The sequence below is a fragment of the Branchiostoma lanceolatum genome, chromosome 12, assembly GCF_035083965.1.
Source record: "Branchiostoma lanceolatum isolate klBraLanc5 chromosome 12, klBraLanc5.hap2, whole genome shotgun sequence".
Lineage (NCBI taxonomy): Eukaryota > Metazoa > Chordata > Leptocardii > Amphioxiformes > Branchiostomatidae > Branchiostoma > Branchiostoma lanceolatum.
Window position 1 is genome coordinate 10,281,331 of NC_089733.1, and position 20,922 is coordinate 10,302,252.

The following is a 20,922-nucleotide window of genomic DNA, read 5'->3' on the forward strand; positions in this document are numbered from 1 at the left end:
ATGGCATCGTTAAATTCCTGCAGGATTACACCTTCGTTTGATGTAATGTCCAGGTTGACAGCATATATGTTCAGCTAGAGGCATGTTTATAGTCTTTCAATAGACGGAAAATGTCACTGGTTTTAGGCAATGAAAGCGCATTGTCTCTGGCATACCGAACCTCTAATAAGGTATAGTCGGCCCAACTTGATGGTATCATCAACATCAGTCCCTGCCATATACATATCAACTTCAGCTGCAGATGTGAAAGGTCCGCCCATGGTTTTCAGGGTGTGTATGTATTTGTTTCTCCGCCGATCAACAACGACGTTTTCGATCTCTTTTTTCTTGAGTTCTTGTTTCTTAAGCTCTTCTTGCTTTTTCTCCCTTACCAGCGGAATCACTAGTATCCGGCCTCCTCTTTTGCTGACTTCCCTACTGTCGTTTCTAAACGATCTAGGTTCTCTTCAGTCAATAAGATCAGAAGACTACTCTAAAGATGTAAATTTACGGGTCGGTATCATATAAATCTATGTAACGTTGAATACATGTATGACACCGTAAGATTGCCTAGTGAATTATAGAATTAATTACATATATACACTACAAAATGCACGAACATCTGTACCATAGGTATGTGCACATAGATAGTATTTTAGATACAGTTATCAACATTGGGTTTGTGCAAACGACACGATGATACAAATACTACGACAGTCACTACAAATGTATGTTGCAAATAGTTTCCTTGTTACAAATTACAACTTTGACAATAGACACATAATGGTTCATATTTGGTCACTGAAGTTCTATGTACAACTTTCAATCGCCATTTTGGTGTCATGATATTCATTAGTCTTTAATTTTGGACCCACTTGCCTTGATATGCTTGTTCTCCTTCAGTAAGTTTACTTTTACGCGTTTCGTCTACCGTCTTGATGTCATTGTCCTAAGCCATCTTCCTGTCGTCTTCATTGTCGTCTACTTACGTGTAGGTCTTGTCCTCGATAAAATGCCGTCTTTTGGTTGCAGAAATAGGAGAGGCAATCGATATGGAATAAGTAAATTTAAGAGCCAATCACCCCTCTCCCTAAAAAGTCGCCGTTGCTGGTATAAACCTTATAATGAAGAAAGCGGCCAACAACAACAAAATTTAAACGACGAAATTCTAAAATATCAGGAATACTTGAATTCGTTTCTTGATTCAAAGTTATGTTCAAAAGTGCTCTCTGTGGATGAACAATATCATCGGGGTTCATAAAGCATCTTTTACGGAACGAAGGTTTGGTACAGACTTCCAGACACCTTTGACCAATAGGAGTCACGTGTTGTGGTGTGCTGTCTAGTTGAGATTGAAAACAGATTTGGTGCGTTCTTTTCATGGCACTAGGTGAAGTTTACGACAAAGATATTTACTAAATACAGATGGGTTTTCACGCTGCGCCAACTTATTGTCACGTGGACATCACGCTGTTGCCACGTGGACTCCACGCTGTCGTCACGTGGTCATTTCCACACTGTTCAGTCTGAGGAGACTGGGGTTCCTCTTGAAGCCCTCCACAAACTCCCTCATCTGTAGCTGCCCGTCTCTGTCCTCGTCCAGTGCCTGGAAAATCTGCTCAGTCATCATCTCGAGGTGGGACTCCGCCCTCCGGATCTCCTCTGCGTCATCGGGGTCAAACCTCCGAGTCAGCTGGAGCTCGTACATCAGCTGGAGGGTTAGAAGTCAAAGTTCAAAAGGTTAAACTTCAATTACCCCCAAACTCTCTCATCAAGATCAATGTTGAATCGGCCTGTGATCTAATACCTTGCAATAACATGCATGCGATGCATGGTGTCTTTTTTTGGGTTGCTGTAAGGGAATTTATCGTCTTAAAACATCTCAAACAGTCTCATATAAAGATGAAGGAAGCCAACGGACAAAATGCATCCAATGAATGATATACATTCTATTTTTCCCAGACGGCTTGTTGTATGGGTTTATCTTCTTGAACAACATAAACAGTTCTATATAAAGATGTATGAACCAAATCTTAACTGGCCGCACGGGATTTGTGTTAAGACGTGTAACGACGTCTTTATTCTCTCAGAAGGTTCAAAGGGACACATCCTGTGGTAGAGATCTATGTCCCTTTCATCCGCTATCTCCCCATCACATTATAAAACTCCTTTAAGCCCTATAACTCCACCAGACCTATGCACATGGGCATTAATATCTGTGCACTATACCCTTGAGTAAACTGGTTACTATACTGAATGTTACTTTTAACATTTTCATTTATCTTATTGGAAGTATTTGGCAACAAAGTTTACACGATGTTATATACACGGTCTTTACACGATATGATATGATAGCTGTAGTGTTTTAATGAAATATTATTGTCTTGAATTTGAAGTGTTATTAAATCTTGTCGTCTGGATGGAACTTATAAAAATGAATATACGTTTTACCGGCGCATTCATTGTATAAGTTACAACCTTTTCCCGGGAGATGCGATTTCCCTGTGAAAACATGATAACTTTCCTAAAGATCACAATCATTCTCTTCATAATCATTTGAATTAGAATCGTAGAGGAAAACACAAGCACATTTTTGAAATCATGAAGCACTAGTTACCTATAGCATACTGCGGATATCATCATAACATATAATTTTAGATTTGTCAGCTGCCCGCTGAAACATCTCTATACGTTGTGTCCATTGAAGAGACCCTTCAAACAGGTTACGAGAACTTTCTATGCCATATTTTGGCTCTTTGAAGCTGTGATGGATGAAACAGCAGCAGTTGAAAAGTCACGAAAAGCCGTAAGGCGGACCGATGGTCTCAGGAGTACATATGCAAAGACAGACTGAATGGCTTTGTCTGGCGCGGGATACATATTTCATTTTGTTTGACGGAGTAACCCTGTACTACATACTCTTGACCATTAATAACCTTACCACTCACCTATCCGTTGACCTGTATAGTCGTTAGGGATCCATTGACCATTATACGACTGTGTATGCGAGTGGCGTTCATAAAGTGATAAGGCTCAGAATGAAGCCATAACATTTCGGGGCAAAACTATAAACTAGATCCTCCAAACCTTCCACCAATGCCCACCATATGCATGTGCTTGCTTGTGTCTATTACAAAACAATGACATCATCATGGGGTGAATGTTCCCTCTTCGTTTTCTCTATAGAAATCCCCTCTATATATAGCTACGAACCTAAGAAATGTAATTTTCCAGGGTTCAAACAAAGTGCCAATCTATATTTCCATTTCAATGACCTGCCTGTATGGAGACGACGGTCATACATCATCCTGTTGTGCCGTATTTTTTTAATCACTTCAAAGAGACAGATATGCTACCTAAGGCATTCTTACGGCGTGTCTCCCGTAATAGAAGCCCGGGGCGGAATTGTTATAAGATGTAGGTCGCATTTTCCGATTAAGAATCGGCGGGAATGTCTCTCTGTCTGACACGTCGTGCCATCTTCATTTGTTTGACGTCATTTGTGTTTTATCTGTGACTTTTAATGAGGTCATAGACCTACTTTGACTAGGGTTATCAGGGGTTACTTAGAGTAACAGTCAGCCATACGGAAAACATCATTATCTCTGATGTGGAGGACCTGCCAGAAATTGATGCATTTTATTCTGGTTCAATTACGTATTAAGAGCAGAACATACTAATATTTTGCAGATAGGAGAATACATTACATAGGATTAGATTTGAGAAACTTCGGTGTAAGCGGTTGTCTAATATGTTGGGTACTCATATACATCTTAAACATGTAAAATGAAATATAAGAACCGTCGATGAAGGTTAGAGGTAGATGGAAGTTTACAAAAATTGTATTTACCTTTGTGTTTATCTAGAGCTGTTGAAGACCTTACGAAAGACCTGGTCAATGCAGTTCTTTCTATGTCTCCACTAGCTGATAGCGCTATCTATGGCACTGTTTTCTAGTCGTGTATTATGTTAAAAATTAACGGATAATTGAGTGGAAGTAGGCTAGGCAGACCTGTCGCCAGAAGGAAACTTACAGCTAACAATATTCTCATACACATCGATATCCCTATTGAAAAACAAAACCCTTAAGGCGCTTAAGATTGAATGATAGAACAGTCCTGCATCTTTCTTTCAAGTAGCTATCGACGAACATGGACGAAACGTAACTACAAGGATTTGCCCTATTTGATGAGTTCTATCTGGTATTCCAGTGGGATATAAACTGCAGTCCTTTTTGTATCTGTTATGAAAAAAAAATTGATCATTACTACACTAAGACATCCAAGAAACTAAGGCAAGAACTCCACCAAGGTACTATACTGCCCTCCATATTTCTTCTCAAAGAAGCTAATGGAGAGAAGGTCTGACTGGCGGCAAAATCCCCCTTGGCCCAGCTTCATGCCCTACCTACAAGCAAAGACCATAAACATTGAGGTATGTAAAGGTATATATATATAATATGTATAAATACTCATTCGACATAAAAACTGAAGTAGAAGATAAGTAAGTAAGTAAACCTTTATTTTACACGGTGGAACTTCTAAAAGGCTCCAGGGTATTCCTCAGCATAGTAAAAGTTTTCTTCGTGCTTTTTTTGAAAGTAATTTATCAGGAACATATGACATTAGGCAATCCTTGGTTATGCCAGTTTCCCCCGTTGTTCACCGCAGAAGGTCGGAGGTTTCCAATATCTAGATACAGCCTGAAGATGCACATCTGTCTACGGCGTATACGGTGCCATTTCCGTGCTGCCCACGCTTAGGTTGGATTACGTAGTGTTGATGTGACTTGCAAAAGTTACTGCTTCCCTGAAGGAGTTTATAGTATGTTCAGTTTATTTCATGAATGGTTGGTTTGTCGGTTGGTTGGTCATTTCATTCGGAAAGTCGCCAAAGTTTATGAATTTCAATTTACTTCACGTGAAATAAAGGAGTTAAAGCCAAACCAGCTGTTTCATTAATCACCGGTGCACCACGAATTGTTTTATAAATAAGTCACCCAGCAGTGCGACAGCTAGTTGCTGGTAGCTTGCCAATAAGACTGAAAAAAAAGTAAACGAACATGCTATGTAGCACTTCCCGCGCTTAGGGCGGATCGTGTAGTGCTGCAAATTTACTGCAAACTTACTGCTTCCCTGGGGGAGGCTGTCGTTTAGTTTCGGTGTATCTTATGATTGGCTGACCGGTGTGTTGATTTATTTATTTATTGATTGATTGATTAATTGGTTGGTTGGTTGGTTGGTTGGTTAATTGGTTGGTTCATTTGCACATGCACTAAGAGCAGCTTTCTTATATGTAAGTTTATGTAAGACGATATATATGTATATATATATATATAACAAAGCTTAACAAATAGTTTCATTAATCAACACATCGATCAATCACCCATTGGTGTGACAGCTTTTAGCTTAATTTGCCAATAAGACGGAAATATTTCGTTCAATTCAGGATGCGGCGCAAAATGAATACTTTAACTTTGATATTCATTCATTTGATTTAGAACTTCATTGAGGAATATGTCTGTGATGTGCTGACAAAAGGATAAGAGGCGTTTCTCCACAGAGTCGGCACCTCCAGCAGAGTACAAGTGATGTTATCCGCAAAACCACATTTGTGTCGCCTAATGATTCGCCGTTGTCACCGAGAGCAAGGTTCCAAGAGAGGGAATCACCATTAGCGCTCACACGACGCCGTCTCAAGACGCCCTCAATGCCGAAAACGGATGGAAATGTACAAATCTCATTACTCCTTGCCGAACGTTGGCGGGCAGCTTTGTCCCGAGACGATTTACTATGGTCCCCTCTTGCTCTGGAGGCTGTGGTGACGAATGACTTCTTTCAGATGCAGCTTTCGTGTTTGTTTTTTTCTTTCCTTTTCGTTTTGTTTCAGAAAATATCCCATGCCTAGGGAATGAATACGACCACCCTGGAGTTCATTTGGCAAGATGCCATTAGTATTCCGAAGCAAATATCTTCTCTAGCGGGACGTTTTCACGAGTTATGAAAAGCAGATGTCGAATACAAGAAATAAAGGTTGAGAGAAAGGGAATCTCCATCAGTGTCTCAAGCCGCTTTCAATGCCGAAAATCGTATGGAAAGGTACAAATTTCATTACCCTCTGCCGAAAATTGGTGGGTAGATTTGTTCCGAGATAGTTCATCCTGGTCCTTTCTTGCTCTGGAGACTGTGGTGATGAATTACTGCTTCCAGATTCTTTTTTCATTCTTTGTTTTTGTGTTTTTAAGTGCCACCACCATTGGGTTCAGTTGGCAAGAAGCCATTAGTGATCCGAAGCAAATATTCTCCCCTAGCGGGGCACGGATTATGAAGAGCAGATTCTATAAAAAGGAATCACCATTAGCCACTCTCAGTCTCGAAAAACGGATGGGAATGTACAAATCTCATTACCCTCTGTGGAAAGTTGGCGGGCAGATTCGCGAGACAGTTTATTCTGGTCCCCTCTTGCTCTAGACACTGTAGTGACGGATGGCTGCTTCCAGGTGCAGCTTTGATCTTTTGTTCCGTAAGATGTATTTTCGTGCCTAGAGAATAAATGTTACCACCCTCGAGTCCGTCGTCGAGAAGCCATTAGCGATGCGAAGTATAGACTAGTATTTTCTCTTCTCCATCAGATAAAGGGCATATTTAAAATCACCCAAAAAAAAAGCTTGCAGAGTAAATTCGAGGTAACTTGATGGTAACAAGATGATTTTATATGATTCTACTGTAGCGATCCGAAGTAAATATTTTATCTAGCTGGACACTGTTCTCGATTATGAAGAACACACTTCAAATAACGATAAATTTCAAGAAGATTCATTTACACGGTACTACTTGAGACTAGACTATTAGAGACTTCGTGAAAGAGACTGTATGAAACTGATGATAAAGGCTAAAGTAATTATTACAATCATACAGTAACGATATTTCACACAAGACCGGTATGATTGGAAACCGGCGAAGCACGAGGCAGATCTAAGGAAGCAACCTTTCCTCTGGAGATGACGATTACATCCATCTGGAGTAAGGTATGATTATGTATATATATATATATGTCTTTTAAATCTTGCACTGTATATATGTCTGTGTTTGTATGTATTTGTGTTTAACCCTGGAAGATTAGTCGTAATTCGACTCAAGGGTATCGCAATAAACCAAATAAACCAACCAAATAAGGGATGGGTGACTACCGCTCAATATATTAATGTGGACCCAAAGGATGCGAGGATAAGGATGGGTCATTCAAAGACAGTCAAACGTGAGTTTATTGATGGCGTCTTCTGGAACTTACAACCTGACCATCAACAAAAAATGTTTTAAAAATTCAGTTTTGAAAATAATGATATGTGTTTGCTCATTTGTTGACAGTTTCGTCACCATTACGGCATTGTGCACTTGGGGGAGGGGGTTCCGCAGTGTTGGTTATTCGAACCTAACAAAGGCTGTAGCAGAAGCGAAATTCATCTAGTTTCTACTGTTGTGTTTGGACATATGTTGGCTGTATATATATACAAAAGTTATATTTCTCAAACCAGCGGGTATATGGCAATCTTCGTTCGTTTATTCTATGTATTTGACAAAAATCATGCTGAAAATCTAGAACTCTTACATTGATCTTTTTCTGTATCTCGATGTATGAAATAAGCAATACCGAACATGATATGGAATCTTACTCCATAAATACTACTTATCTAAGGTATGTTATTCCTAGGCGCGTTTTCCTCATTTTCCAATTTACTTTAACCGTCGCGCGAGTAAGGCGGTAGAGACCTACTGAAAGGTCCATGAAATTGAGTTCGCGGAAGAAAATTTCCTTCAAAGCTTCTTAAGGGGAGATCAGTTCGCCCGAGGCGCGTTCATCTAGCCCAATGTCTATTTATAAAGTTGATAATCCGATGGACTTCAACCCGGCGTCTTTGGCTGGTGATTCGTGTAATAAGTCATCCTGTCTCCTGCCGTGACTTTGCGGGACCGCAATCTTATGGGAGACCAGACTTTTGATGCAAGACTGGCTAAGGAATGGGTGTCTAAGATGAATCGGTCTGGGACTGAAAAACGTCTTATCATGAATGAAATCTTCCAGGAAATCTGGCACAAGGAGTGCTTTTAGCTTCGCCACAATCTTAATGTAGTTTCTGAAGGAAGGGAACAAGATTGATTGGAATGGTGGGAGAAAAAAAACGTCATTTCATGTACAGAATCTCTTAGAGACCGCAAAGCTAACGTTAATGTATTTAGTTTTAAAGAATGAGTATGAAGAGGACGGATCGCTGGAGCATTAGAAAAATCTATTTTTATTATGGAAATATCCTCTACAAAATATGTACACACAGTCACACACTTATGCAAACCGAAATATCGGTACTACTAAGCAACATCAAAAGCAACTAATGAAAGTTCAGCTGACATGTGTGTTGGTAAAACGACACTGATTATGAAAGAAGACTAAGCTTTTTATGACCATCAATGAAAAGACGTCCCGGAAGCCGTCAGCCGAAAATTGGGTATAAGTGTTAGTCATCGATAAAATCAACTCAACTTGTTTTAAGTTCAAGGTAATCCCATCTCAGAGCACTTTTTCATAAACAGGAATATAAAGATGACAGAATACACGTTATAAAGCAGCAGCAAGTCATATTGACATGATATCCATATTCATAGCAAGATTGATTACTGTGCACTTAGAGCTTTTCTGGTAGCATTGCAATTTCAAACTAATCCAGGTATCAGACATAGATTTTAAGGGAATGAGCGGCAGGATGAATGGATCTTGGACGAAGGAACTTGCTTTTAAGGATGGAATCCTCCCTAGACGTTGACTCGTATCTTAAATCTTGACATCAGCTGCACGAACTTAATGCATTAAGAAAAGTTACTAAGATTGATCGGTTGGGAACGAAGAAACTTGCTTTTAAGGAAGAAATCGTCATTGGATCTCGAATCTTGCGCAATCTGTATTCTTTGCATTGCCAGCTAATCTTAATGTAGTCTCTTAGGTGACGTGTGAAACAACTTGAAGATAGATTGTTGCGGAACGAAGAAACTTTAGTCTATGTAAGGAATCCTCTTGAGTCCACCAAGCTAATCTTAAGGAAAAGTGCCACAGGGTGGCTTTTTCTCGGATCACGCACCATATCTTTGCATTACGATACAACTCCTAGTCTGTAGGCAGGCTTTTCTAAAAATGAAGTGTTGATAACTCAAAATCTGAAAGGCTTTTAGGATTCCGTTAGCTTTATTCATCCATTCATAGATTCGTTCATGTATTGATTAGACGGTAAGAAAATCAGAACCAACCCTGGCCAACTACATGTAGACCAAAACTACTACAAAGGGCTTGTCCATATTAACGCTACATACCATTACACGACGGGACATCGGACAGGGCATGTGTTTGACATATTCTCTCGCCAGGCTATTCTTCATGTTAGCATGAAAGCTTATCTGTGTTGGTACATTCCATGATAAAGTTTGATACTTTACTTCAACACAAAGAAAATGTTGCTCACCTCAAATTTTCGGTCGGTCTTACGCCGACCTTCTTAAGGAGTATTTTTCATGCTGTCCTATCTCCTCACCACACGCATAAAACATTGCACTTTGATTCTTGCTCTATGGGGACGGCTTTACAGACAGTCCATTAATGCCCTGGGTGACGCTTAGGCGTTCTCGGTAATGCTGGTGTCTCTCGACCTTTATTCGCGGTGCGCTGGAAAGGTTAGATTGGAGGGCGTCGGTGTCAACGCCGTTATGGGCGACATAAGTGAATTCAGGGATAGCAGACACGTTTAGGGTGTTGTCTTTAAGATTTTTTTTTGCAGACTCTTGCCCAAAAGCTAAGTGCGAGTAACAGGAAAAAAACAATGAAAATGTATATAACATATGCCTCTGCATAAAATAAACATTTTTTTTCCAAACAGTGGAAGTCCAGCATACTAAGGGCGTGAAATTTATAACGTTCATCTGTGTTAACGGTTGACTTTATTGATGTGTTTCCTTTTAGTGCATTTGATATCTTAGGATAGTTTGAGCAGTTATGATTATTGTTAAATATTTAGAGATTACTTGTAATTATCAAGTTTTTCCACTGAATGCGCACAGGTGGCTTTAGATAACAAGTCTGTAAACTTCCATACGACTGTACTCAACTGTTGATTGTACTCAACTGTTTGATCATTCTTTGATATAAGCCATACATATAATTCACCGGGTTCAAGTGACCAATCTACCACATGACATAAGTGATTGGTTATTCGAACCTGAAGAAGGCTATAGAACAGTACAAAAGTGGCAAAAGTTTGGAAGTTTTGTTTGTCGGGTAGAAGCAAAGTTTAGTTGTGTACACGGACCTGTGCATGTTTTTATGATATGCCAAAACTCATTGGTCATTCTATCCCTATGAAGACCTAAGTGAATACCTAAGTATTGATATCATCCATGAACTGAAATCTGTTAGGCCTGAATTTCAATAAAAATAGATTAATTTTTGATAAAAATAGGTGTAAACTACAAGACCATTACAATACCAAGGGCAATGGCGCGAGCGCTAACATCAAACCATACATTATAAGTAAATCTATTTTTGTACAACATGCAGTGAAGTAAAACTACGATTATGAGCTCTAATCATGTGTGTATTATGGTCTTTACGGGGCTATCCATGTGGTGTAATTACATATAATCCACCTTTTGCCTGCGTGAGGCCATCCGGTGTAGCGTACAGTGGGCTGTACCGGGTGATTTGTCTAATTTTCCTTATAAGGTCCACGGAACGTTTCCCGCTTATCGTGTGTTGCAGGCGGCCATTGGCTGATCCGGCTCGTCTGTCACAGAACTGTCCTCGGGCAACTTTCGAGCAGATTCCGTCACAGGAAAAAATGGCGGGAATCGTTCGTGCTAATTCTGTCACAAGAAAAATGGCGGAAAAATGGCTAGAACTAGTTTTTGCCTATTGGAAATCTAATCTACCACGGTTGATGACACGAAACCATGACTTGATGAGACACCATTTTTCAAACTTCACTGCTTTCTCTAACGCCGATTCTGTCAAGGCGGAACCAAATGAAAAATGATGGGGAAAGAAAGTGTATCTTAATGCAGGTTTAGCCTACTAAAAATTTAGAACATAATACGCCGTATAGATGTATTGGATAGATTCCTTCAACTCATGGCGTAGCTTTTCAATAGCCAAATGAGTAAGATAAGCATATCAAAGTCCCATGAAAAAAAACACGCTGTTGACTCGGAACAGAGCCGTAACTATCTGCTCCACTGATCGGCCCTCTGCTCTCTAATCCCCGTATGCTCTCCGCGGTCATACCGGTAAGTCCTATAGAATACGAACTGCTGAAAACTGGGGCAGATAAGAAAATGGAAATGTGGCCCGATGCAGTTTAGTCTTCAGATTACTATTTTAGCAGGAGTCGTAACAAGGGCGACAAACGCGTATACAGGTTCATTGCAGGAAACAGTCATTTCAACCTAACAACATCTCTCAGCGAATGTTAATCGTTGTAGGCGCTGAAATGTTGGCTAAGAAGCCTCTTATTTTATTCAGGCTCTGGTACATTTATTACTGGCAGTTTCAATCGGCATTGAAGTGTTCAATCCCCTAGTTCTGTCAATTTTATTCTTCGATGATGAAGAACCGGGTTTCAAAATGTTCGTATTACATCCAGTTTTAAGCAATACTAGCAGTATTCCTGAGATTATCGTAAAAATGTCTATATTCATTACCCTATGTCACAGTGCAGGAACTGATGTATGGGTATTCTGTATATGTTAGATGTTGTTTTCTGCATCTAATGTGAAGCCTCGAAAATCAACCTACGCTACCTTGATTGCCTCTGAAATGTTCTATCCGACTGTAGTTTGCTGGAAGCTGGGAACTTTTGATTAACAAACAAGAAGACTAGACGATGTGTACCGTGTGTACCGTATGTACTGTAGCAAAATAGCATCAACAATTTCTTTAAGATAAAACAACAGGCAAACCTAATGGAAATACATGAGAGAATGTTAAGATATTAGAAACTGCAATGTAGACTATATTCTGAGCTCTGATACCATAATACTCGTATACTTTGCTATTACTATGTCAATTTATTGTTTTTGCTTTATGCATTCATAGCTGCAGAAGACCTTGTGAAAGTCAATGTAATTTTGTTGCGTCAATCAAAGTCCCTGTATGTATAAAAAAGATGGCACTGAAATATTAGCTATGGACGCCTCTTCTTCTGGATAAGAGACAAAGATGTATTGCACTCTCTCGCGGTTACATCAAAGTGCCCTAGTTTTAGTGCGTCTGCTCATGATGTTTCGGGGAGTTTCATTGGTTGAGTGACAACGATAAGATGCACTCTATTGCGGCGACATCAAAAGGTCCTCGTATATCTACAAGCGATGTTACTGACTGTTTCTCTACGATGTAAATAATGTATTTTGTGTCTATTTTGTGCAGTCGTCTTGATCTGGATGGATTAGGCCATGGTATGTAAATGGATGGATGACATCCACTGGGCCAGAAAACAAAACAAAAATACATACATTTTCAAAATAGAGAGTATAAACGAATCAACAAGCATTTAGGCGACAACTCATCGTATCAAAGCCAACAAGTATCTTATTCATGTATTCAAGAGGTGCATAAACTGACGCGGTAGCTTGGTATCACTGCATCTACACTACCACACTGGTGATTTCACTTCCACAGCTACACTTATGGCTAACAAATGACACATTCCAATTTTTAGTATTTCGTTACCACCTTGACCATCGCCGGAGGGAAATGAAAGTTCATTTATTTTTGTGAAAATCTGACAAGAATCAATGCGCGCTCAGCCGATTTCATACATCAAATTTACTTGCTGTGGTCTTATAAGGTAGTCTTAACATCAAAGGGGATCTAGCACATCTGTATCTACTATTATTGACTGTTTAGGGTCGCAGGAAATGAAATCAAATGAAATGAGACGTACTTCATGTCTAGTTTTTAGTCTCCACGGCAAGCGGGTTGATATCTCGACGGCTACGTGCAGTGAATGTGAATGAATAGAATCCTCAAGCAAAGATGCCTGCGGTATTAACTCATCAGTCATTCTTTCATGTAAAGCTTCTCCTCAGCGTAACTTCAAACAGCCAATTAAATAATGTATGCGACAGCTTTACCGAATCCATACATAGCGCAAGAAAAGAGAAGCAAGCATTCAATACCCCATCGCCAATCGCATTAAGGCGTTATAGACATTGCCTCATGTAATACGTTTTCTCACCTTTAAAAGTTTAACTTGAATCATTTCTAACTCTGCTTCAAAAGGACCATGTCACTTTAAGGCTTTAGCGCATCCGTTAAGCATTTAGCTAACCTTTAATGCATTAACCTTACATTGAACCTTTTTGTTCCATTTAAATCCTTCACCAGGAATCCAGTTACATATTGAGTGTCTTTGAAGGTGTTTCTCCACCTCCAAGGACATTGAGCGTGTTGCTCTTTAGGCCACAGCAAGTAATTTTTATGGATGACATCAGCGCGCTCATTAATTTTCGCCTGATTTCGAAATAAAAAACAAGAAATTTCGTTGCCCTGCGACGGTGGTCAACATGCCAAAAATTGGCAAATATGTCGTAAAAGTTGACAGTCCAAGGTGTTTCATTGCATATGAATACCCAGTGTAGTTCCTGCCCATGATGGTATGACAAGCTGTTTTCTGCGTTTGTTCTAGTTAATTGAGCTGTATACCCATCTTCAAGAACAGTTTAATGTTGACAGTCTAAGGTGTTTCATTGTATATGAATACCCAGTGTAGTTCCTGCCCATGATGGAATAATAACAAGCTGTTTTCTGCATTTGTTCTAGCAAGAACATTATATCAATAATGGGGGGGGGGGGGTCTAGTTGATTGAGCTGTATACACAAGGTGTTTCATCGCAGATGAATTCCCAGTTTAGTTGCTTCAGATGATGGTACAACAAGCTGAATTTCTGAATTTGTTGTAGTTAGTCTATTGAGATGTATACACATCTACAAGGACATGTTTACTTTGAATCAAGGAGGTTTTATATTATATATTATATATGAAACTTCATTGGTTGAAAACAGGAATAAAAGACCTGTTGGTCATGATATCATATTTCGTCGCCTCAATTCTTGTTTAACAAGACTTATAATCTCAAAATTTGAAAATATAGGAATCTTGTTTTTTTGGTCCGCCTTGTTTTTTTTCGCCCTATGTCATTAATTTTGGAGTCTGCGGAGGATGTCATCCATAAGATTTACTTGCTGTGGCCTTACACACATTAACAAGACAGAAGGCTCACCTTTAAGATTTTTGAGCCAGTAGTACACGTATATCTAAGAGTAAGACGTTTGAAATTATCTCTATGACGTTTGAACCACCTTTAAGACGTTTGAATCTACCTGTAAGACCTTAAACCTATCTTTGAAATCTTTGTCTGACCTTTCTGAGCTTCTCAATGCCCGTTCCTGTCGAAGTTGTACATGTAGAAAGCCCAGCGGTGCTTCTGAGCCGTGGATCCCCCTAGCAGCTCTCTGTTCATCCCGCAAAGAAACTCTAAGACATTGGGCCCACCATTAAGACGCTTGATCGTATTCCTGTAAGATGTTTGACTCACCTTTATGACGTTTGACTCCTTTATAAGACGTTTGGCTCACCTTTAAGACGTGTGAACCTATCTTAAGAAATGGTACACTTAAGACACTGAGCAGCTGCTCCGTGACCCGTTCCTGCCATGTCGTACATGTGAAGAGCCCAGCGCAGTCTCTGCACAGTGGTTCCTCTCAGCAGTGCACTCATGCCGTACAAAAACTCTGAGACATTAGGCTAACATTTAAGACGATTGAACTAGCCATTAAGACGTTCGACTAACCTTTAAGACATTGAGCAGCTCATCCCTGCTCAGGGACCCGTTCCTGTCCAGGTCGTACATGTTGAAGGCCCAGCGGAGTCTCTGTGCCGTGGTGCCCCGCAGAAGTGCGCTCATCCCGCACAGAAACTCCCGAAAGTCCACCGACCCGCTGCCGTCTCGGTCGAACGTGCGGAATATCTGCGTCGCCAGCGCCTTCTTCTTCTCAAAGTCTCCCCTTTTGTAGAAGTTACAGAAAAACGTCACAAACCTCTCCTCCCCCAAGATGCCCTCCGGACAGTCTTTAAGGAACAGGCGGTACCACTGCTTGACCTCTAGCTCGCTGAAGTTGGTGACCCTGGTCAGCTGGCTGACCATCCGGCGGGACTGTCTCCGCATCGGCCGCTGCATGCAGCACCAGTCCGGCCACAGGTTCTTAGCAGGAACACAGCCCATACTGCGTCTTAGGTTAAGGTCTTAAGAAATCGTCCGGGTAGTTCAAGTGGTTATTGACCCTACCTCAGTGAATCACTTTAGGTCCGAGGGTTTGACTCCCGCTTGCTGCTGCTCACGGTGTGTTCATGCTACTGAAAATCTACCACCGATCTGCCCATACATCCTTAGAAGGAACACAGCCCATACTGCGTCATAAGAAAGGATCTTGAGAAAATGGTTGGTCCAGTGATGATCAGAAGGCAGAGAGTTTGAATCCCGTATGTTGTTGCTCACCAGAATTGCATGCTACTGGATGTCTGCTACAGATATATATGATCATAAGTTCTTGGACGAAACACCTCCTGGCTGTATTCTAAACACAGATCTTGACAAAGCGTCCAGCTAGGTAAAGTCCTTGGTCTGGCGGTAAGTGACCCTGCCTCTGGATCAAATGTCAGAGGGTTCGACCCCCGTTTGTTGTCGTTCAACTCGCATGCATGCTACTGGACATCCACTATCGAGCTGGCGGTACATTATAGAAGAAACACAGTCCGTGCTGGTGAGGATTAAGTTAAGATCTCAAGAAATCACCCAAGAAGAGTGGTAGGGTAAGTGGCTAGTGCACCTAGATCAGAAGTCAGTGGGTTCCATTCCCGTTTGTTTTGGCTCACCCTACGTGCATGTTAATGAACGATTAGGTCTTCCAGGGTCGCGTGAATAGCGACCATGCTTCCAGATCTTGAAGTTTTTTTACTGCTGTAACTCACCCGAGATGCATGCTACTGAAAAGCGTTGCAGTCCTTAGAAAGGGACGTTGTGCAATGATTTGCCATGGGCCACAGTTCATCGTGCTTGTCGAGAAGAGTAGGAGAATTCCCATGTACGTTGAGTCACCTGTTCACACTGAACATAACATCTGACTTCCCTGTCACGTTCAGCATATACTAGCAGGAGAATGGCTTTTCAGTGAACTAGACTGAATCAGGATACGTTTCTATTTCAGCCCGAGCCAGCGATGCGCGTCCGTTGCTAGCATGCAATTAGAAAGGCTTCTCCCACGAACGAACCGCTACACGGCTGAAATGTAGATCTTGACATAACATCAAACATTGCCGGCTGCAGCTTTCTCCACCCGAACACGTAGCCGTGTGATCATTCACAAGAAAACAACAACATTCCAGGCGTTGCTTGCGCCAATGGGATGACTTCAGACGATAGAAACAGTTTACGAAATAGCCTCTTCTTGCGTTCGTACGCGCAGCCTGCCTGTCTAGCAGTCACTCTTTAGCATATTTCATATACAGGAGAGGGCGTTACGTCTCATGTCGAGTCATTTTACGTTGCGTACGTCAATGCAAGCGCTTCAGGCGATAGAAACAGCCTCGCCATACGATGCAATATCCCTTTGTTGCGTTCAAACTCGCAGTCTGTCCGTCAAGCATTCTCGGCTCTTTAGCATACTCTAAATCACAAAGAGGCATCCCGATATATCACTCGCAACGCACGTCAATGCAGTCGGCATTTGCGCCGTAAAGTTGCAAGATAGGCCTACAATTTCAGTTCTTTGTCATATTTCACATCCGGACAAAATAAACATCAGTCTTGTCCCTATGCCTGTCACCGTACTTACGTCAATGCAAAGTGTCATTGATACACTGCGAAATCCCCGCCCTTTGAGTCGAAAACACTATCTCATATTGTTAACATATTACCTGTGTGGATGTACATGTACTTATCCAGGATTGTCACCGTTTGTTCAACGTTACGTGAGTCAAGTGCGCCTCGAAGTTACGCAACAACAGCTTTCAATCTCGGTTGTTTCTAACATATGTTATATGCAAGATATCATGGACTGGCCCTATGCTCTCCCATGGCTTCAGGATTTGATTCTTCGGCACTGTAAGCTTCTATCCCCGCATGACCAATCTATCCCATCCCGGTGATTTTGCCTGCCTCAATTCACCTTGCAGCCCAAAGGGCCTTCCAGTGGGCTGAGGCAAAATTTCCTCGGGGGCATGTTAGACCTGGAGCCGAAAAACTGGCTTGTGTTGGCCCTGGGAGCAGTCTGAATCCCAGGCTAAGACTATTCACGGACGAAGCGACCGCTACGTCCAACCGCATTACATATTTCGTACGTCATGACCAATGCAGACGGCAAACTCGAAAGTGATACGCAGAAAATTCCCCGCCTCTTGTGTCGTCCACGCTGAGAGCGGCATCCATTTTCATCTCCTGTCTACATGATTTCAAAGCTCCGTGTGCCACATGGAAATGCCTTTGGCAATAAAAACTTGCTCTTCATCAGTAGCAAATCTCGTTCCGTATGTACAGGTAGGCAGGCTAGCGTATATACTTCCACTCAGCCAGACTCTCAAACACAAAGACCCATGTATTCTGTCTTAGGTTAGGTATCATGTTCCATTGCTACATGTATGTCAGCGCATGTCTGAAAGAACAAAATATAGTGCAGGCTTTAAACTATCTATTCAAACTATCGCTATGGTAGATGAGCGTATCTTATAGATGTAATGATTTATAATGATTATCATGACTGGAACTATCATCAGACAAAGTGTGTGATAACGGTAAGCGATAGGTAGGATATACGTCTATGACTGCCATGCTGATTCGATAAAGATTTATTTAAAATCTTTGCAGTTCAAAGGACGTTTGCACTCACGTGACTGTGGCGTCAGTATTTCCCCTGCTTGTTGGTTAAACCCGGAAGTCGCCAGGTAAATGGAAAAGTATGAATCCAACTACATTCACGTAAAAATGTGTTACGCCCATGTTAGACTTGGTGATGACTCTTCAACCATCACGCGAAAAAAAAGGGACCCTAAATAGACGAATACTAATGATATATTTGATGTACATGTATTTGATTTATACTGTACTATGTACTATGCCAAACTAGATGTACCATGCCGTCTTGGTCTTTTGACAGAGGTAATGTATTGTCTGTTTAGGATACATCGTGTCATGCCAACACGGGAAGACTACGCACCTGCTTCATGATGCGATGCTTTTTTTTTTTTTAGCATTGCATACCCGATAGACCGCGCCATGGCGTAACTAAGCGGCGCCGGGTTTGCACTGAACAGTACATGCTGCACATCCAGACAGATTTATTTGATCCATTCACTTCGATATCTGTGGTGGGTTCGTTTATGTGCTGAAAACACGGTACGTGTACCTCCATTTAACGTCATATCGTCCCTAACCGAAGGTAGGTACTCATTCCTACCTGAGCGAAGTGAGGAGAGTCGTGTAAAAAGTGCCTTTCCCAAGGGCACAACGCCGGTGGCATGTAAGGGGGTTCGAACCCATGACCTCTGGAATTTGGGCCAAACACGCTAACCGAACCAAAAACGATGCCACGTTGCGTTGGACAAGCTTATGAAACTGAAGAACATTTGGACATGAACACGCCAACATGACACCACGATGCATTGGACAAGGTTATGAAACAGAAGAACATTTGAACATGAACAAGAAATACTAGTGTGCTGGCGACCGGAGAATTGAGCGCTGGTCTGTCTGCCTGAACCCAATCAGGAGGCGGAAATAACTTTGAGATGCTATAAGCATTTACAATGGTATAGGCAATATGTAGAAGCATTGGCGTACGTGGTAGCGCCGGCGTTTGTGTGTGTGTGGGGGGGGGGCTGATTCACGATATTCAACACGGGCTAAGGTTCTCTAATATTGGGGGAGATAGTCTCACCGCGCCAAGAAGCCTGCTGTATGTTTCGGCGTTCTGAAATGAAAAAGGATTAAGGAAACCTTACAGAGAGGTAATAAACTTGGCTCGGCGAAGCTGTCTCCCCGGGCATTAGAGAACCTAATGTTGAAAATCGTGAATCAACGCCCCCCCCCCCCCCCGAAAATATCAAAACCGGCGCTCCAAGAAGTCTGTGAAGTAGGCTACCATGTGCGGCAATGCGTCTACATGTTGCTTACGCCATTGTAATCGCTTATAGTATCTAAAGGTTATTTCCGCCTCTTGATTGGGTTCAGGCAGACAGACCAGCGCTCGATTCTCCGGTCGCCAGCACATTGTTCATGTTCAAATGTTCTTCTGTTTCATAAGCTTGTCCAATGCATCGTGTTGGCGTGTTTGGCCCAAAACCCAAAGGTCCTGAGTTCGAATCCCCTGACATGCCACCGACGCTGTGCCCAGGGGAAAGGTGGAAATGAGTAGCTAGCTTCGATTAGGGACGTCCCTCGGATAGGACGTTAAATGGATGTCCCGTGTTTGAGGAGAGCCACACCTTGAGAACCTTAAAGAAGCCTCCACACTTATCGAAAAAAGTAGGGTTCCTTTGCGGTATGAGTAGCTCAAACACATCTTGCCTAATATGCAGCTTTTACTCTTCAATACAAAACTGGTGAGTTACACCCGGGATGAGGTGATTTACCACTGTCCAATGCTATCACCTATGGTCAGCCCTCCATTCTGCGCTTGTCAGCATATCAGTATTTCTTGCCCTTGTCCAAATGTTCTTCATGGATTCAGTTTCATACACTTGGCCAATGCTATATCAACCATGGCGTTAAAAAGCTGCTGACGCTTCTGGTTTGGTACACAATTTTCGACTCTTGTATTGATTTCATTCAAGCAGCTTTATCGGCATTTTGTCCTTCGCCCGTCGGCGTGTTTCTTATGCTTTTCAGCAAGTGATCTTCACGTTGCTTACGTCGACGTCGTCTGGCACTTAATCGTTACTTTTGATACGCTTCAAAATTTCCTTCTCTTCAGTTGCAACCGCACGGACTAGACCTGTAATCGATTTTCGTAAACATCCTGTTTTGCCACGATGTTTTCCACGTTGATTACTTGTACCCTGACGCAAATGTTTTTTTTTCTATTAAAACCTTGATTCAGATATGCCACTTTTGAATTATGGACTCGCAGAATAGATCAATATTCAATTTCTGAACACAAAGTCTTGCCTTAACGCAATCTATTTTCACGATGCGTATGCCAATGTTAGTGACTCAACCACTTGCACTTTGAATAAAAACTTGCGCTCCTCCATCAATCTTGAGATTCTACACTAGTGCAGTAAAGATCGCGTCAATGTGAAAATATGTGAAACAAACGTTTTTGTGTTGACATATGCATATCTGTGTTTGTGTATCATTTTTAACTGTTGCTGTTGAATCAAATAAGACATAAATTTTAAAAAAATGAAATATTCTGTCTTATTCCAATGCTTCTTTACGTTGCTCTCCGCGATGCTTATCTAGACTCCTCTTACTGTTTTGAATTCAATCCATCATCAAAGCAAAACCACCAGACCATCGCCCTAGCTATAACCTATGATACACAATCCCTTGCTGCCAGGGGCTCTTAGGGGCTTGACCAGTGGAATTGATGCTTGAAGCGCGATTTGGTCAGGGTAACCACCGTTCCATGTCCAACTCGTAAGAATATCTCTAATGCAGCAGCACAGTAAATGTCGGCCTTTCCATTGCTGCAAACGTCATTGACGTCATTGCTATGGCCTTTTAAGATGACAGGTTGCCAACGAAACGATACAAAATCTCAGTTCGACAGACCGTATTGCGTCCGTATGCTTTGCTGCACCCATGGCTGAAAAGATAACATGGGGCCACAGCAATGTATTTTCTTGTTTCTTGGA

General features: G+C 41.5%; 1 protein-coding gene across 1 annotated transcript; it reads right to left on the bottom strand.

Moving 5' to 3' along the window:
- Nucleotides 1-1,399: 1,399 nt before the first annotated feature.
- Nucleotides 1,400-16,208, bottom strand: LOC136446354 (neurocalcin homolog). The gene is made up of 2 exons (XM_066444697.1): nt 14,864-16,208; nt 1,400-1,690 (listed from the first exon to the last, which is right to left on the bottom strand). The coding sequence occupies exons 1-2, from the start codon at nt 15,293-15,295 to the stop codon at nt 1,478-1,480; spliced, it is 645 nt and encodes a 214-aa protein (XP_066300794.1). The 5' UTR covers nt 15,296-16,208; the 3' UTR covers nt 1,400-1,477.
- Nucleotides 16,209-20,922: the final 4,714 nt, after the last annotated feature.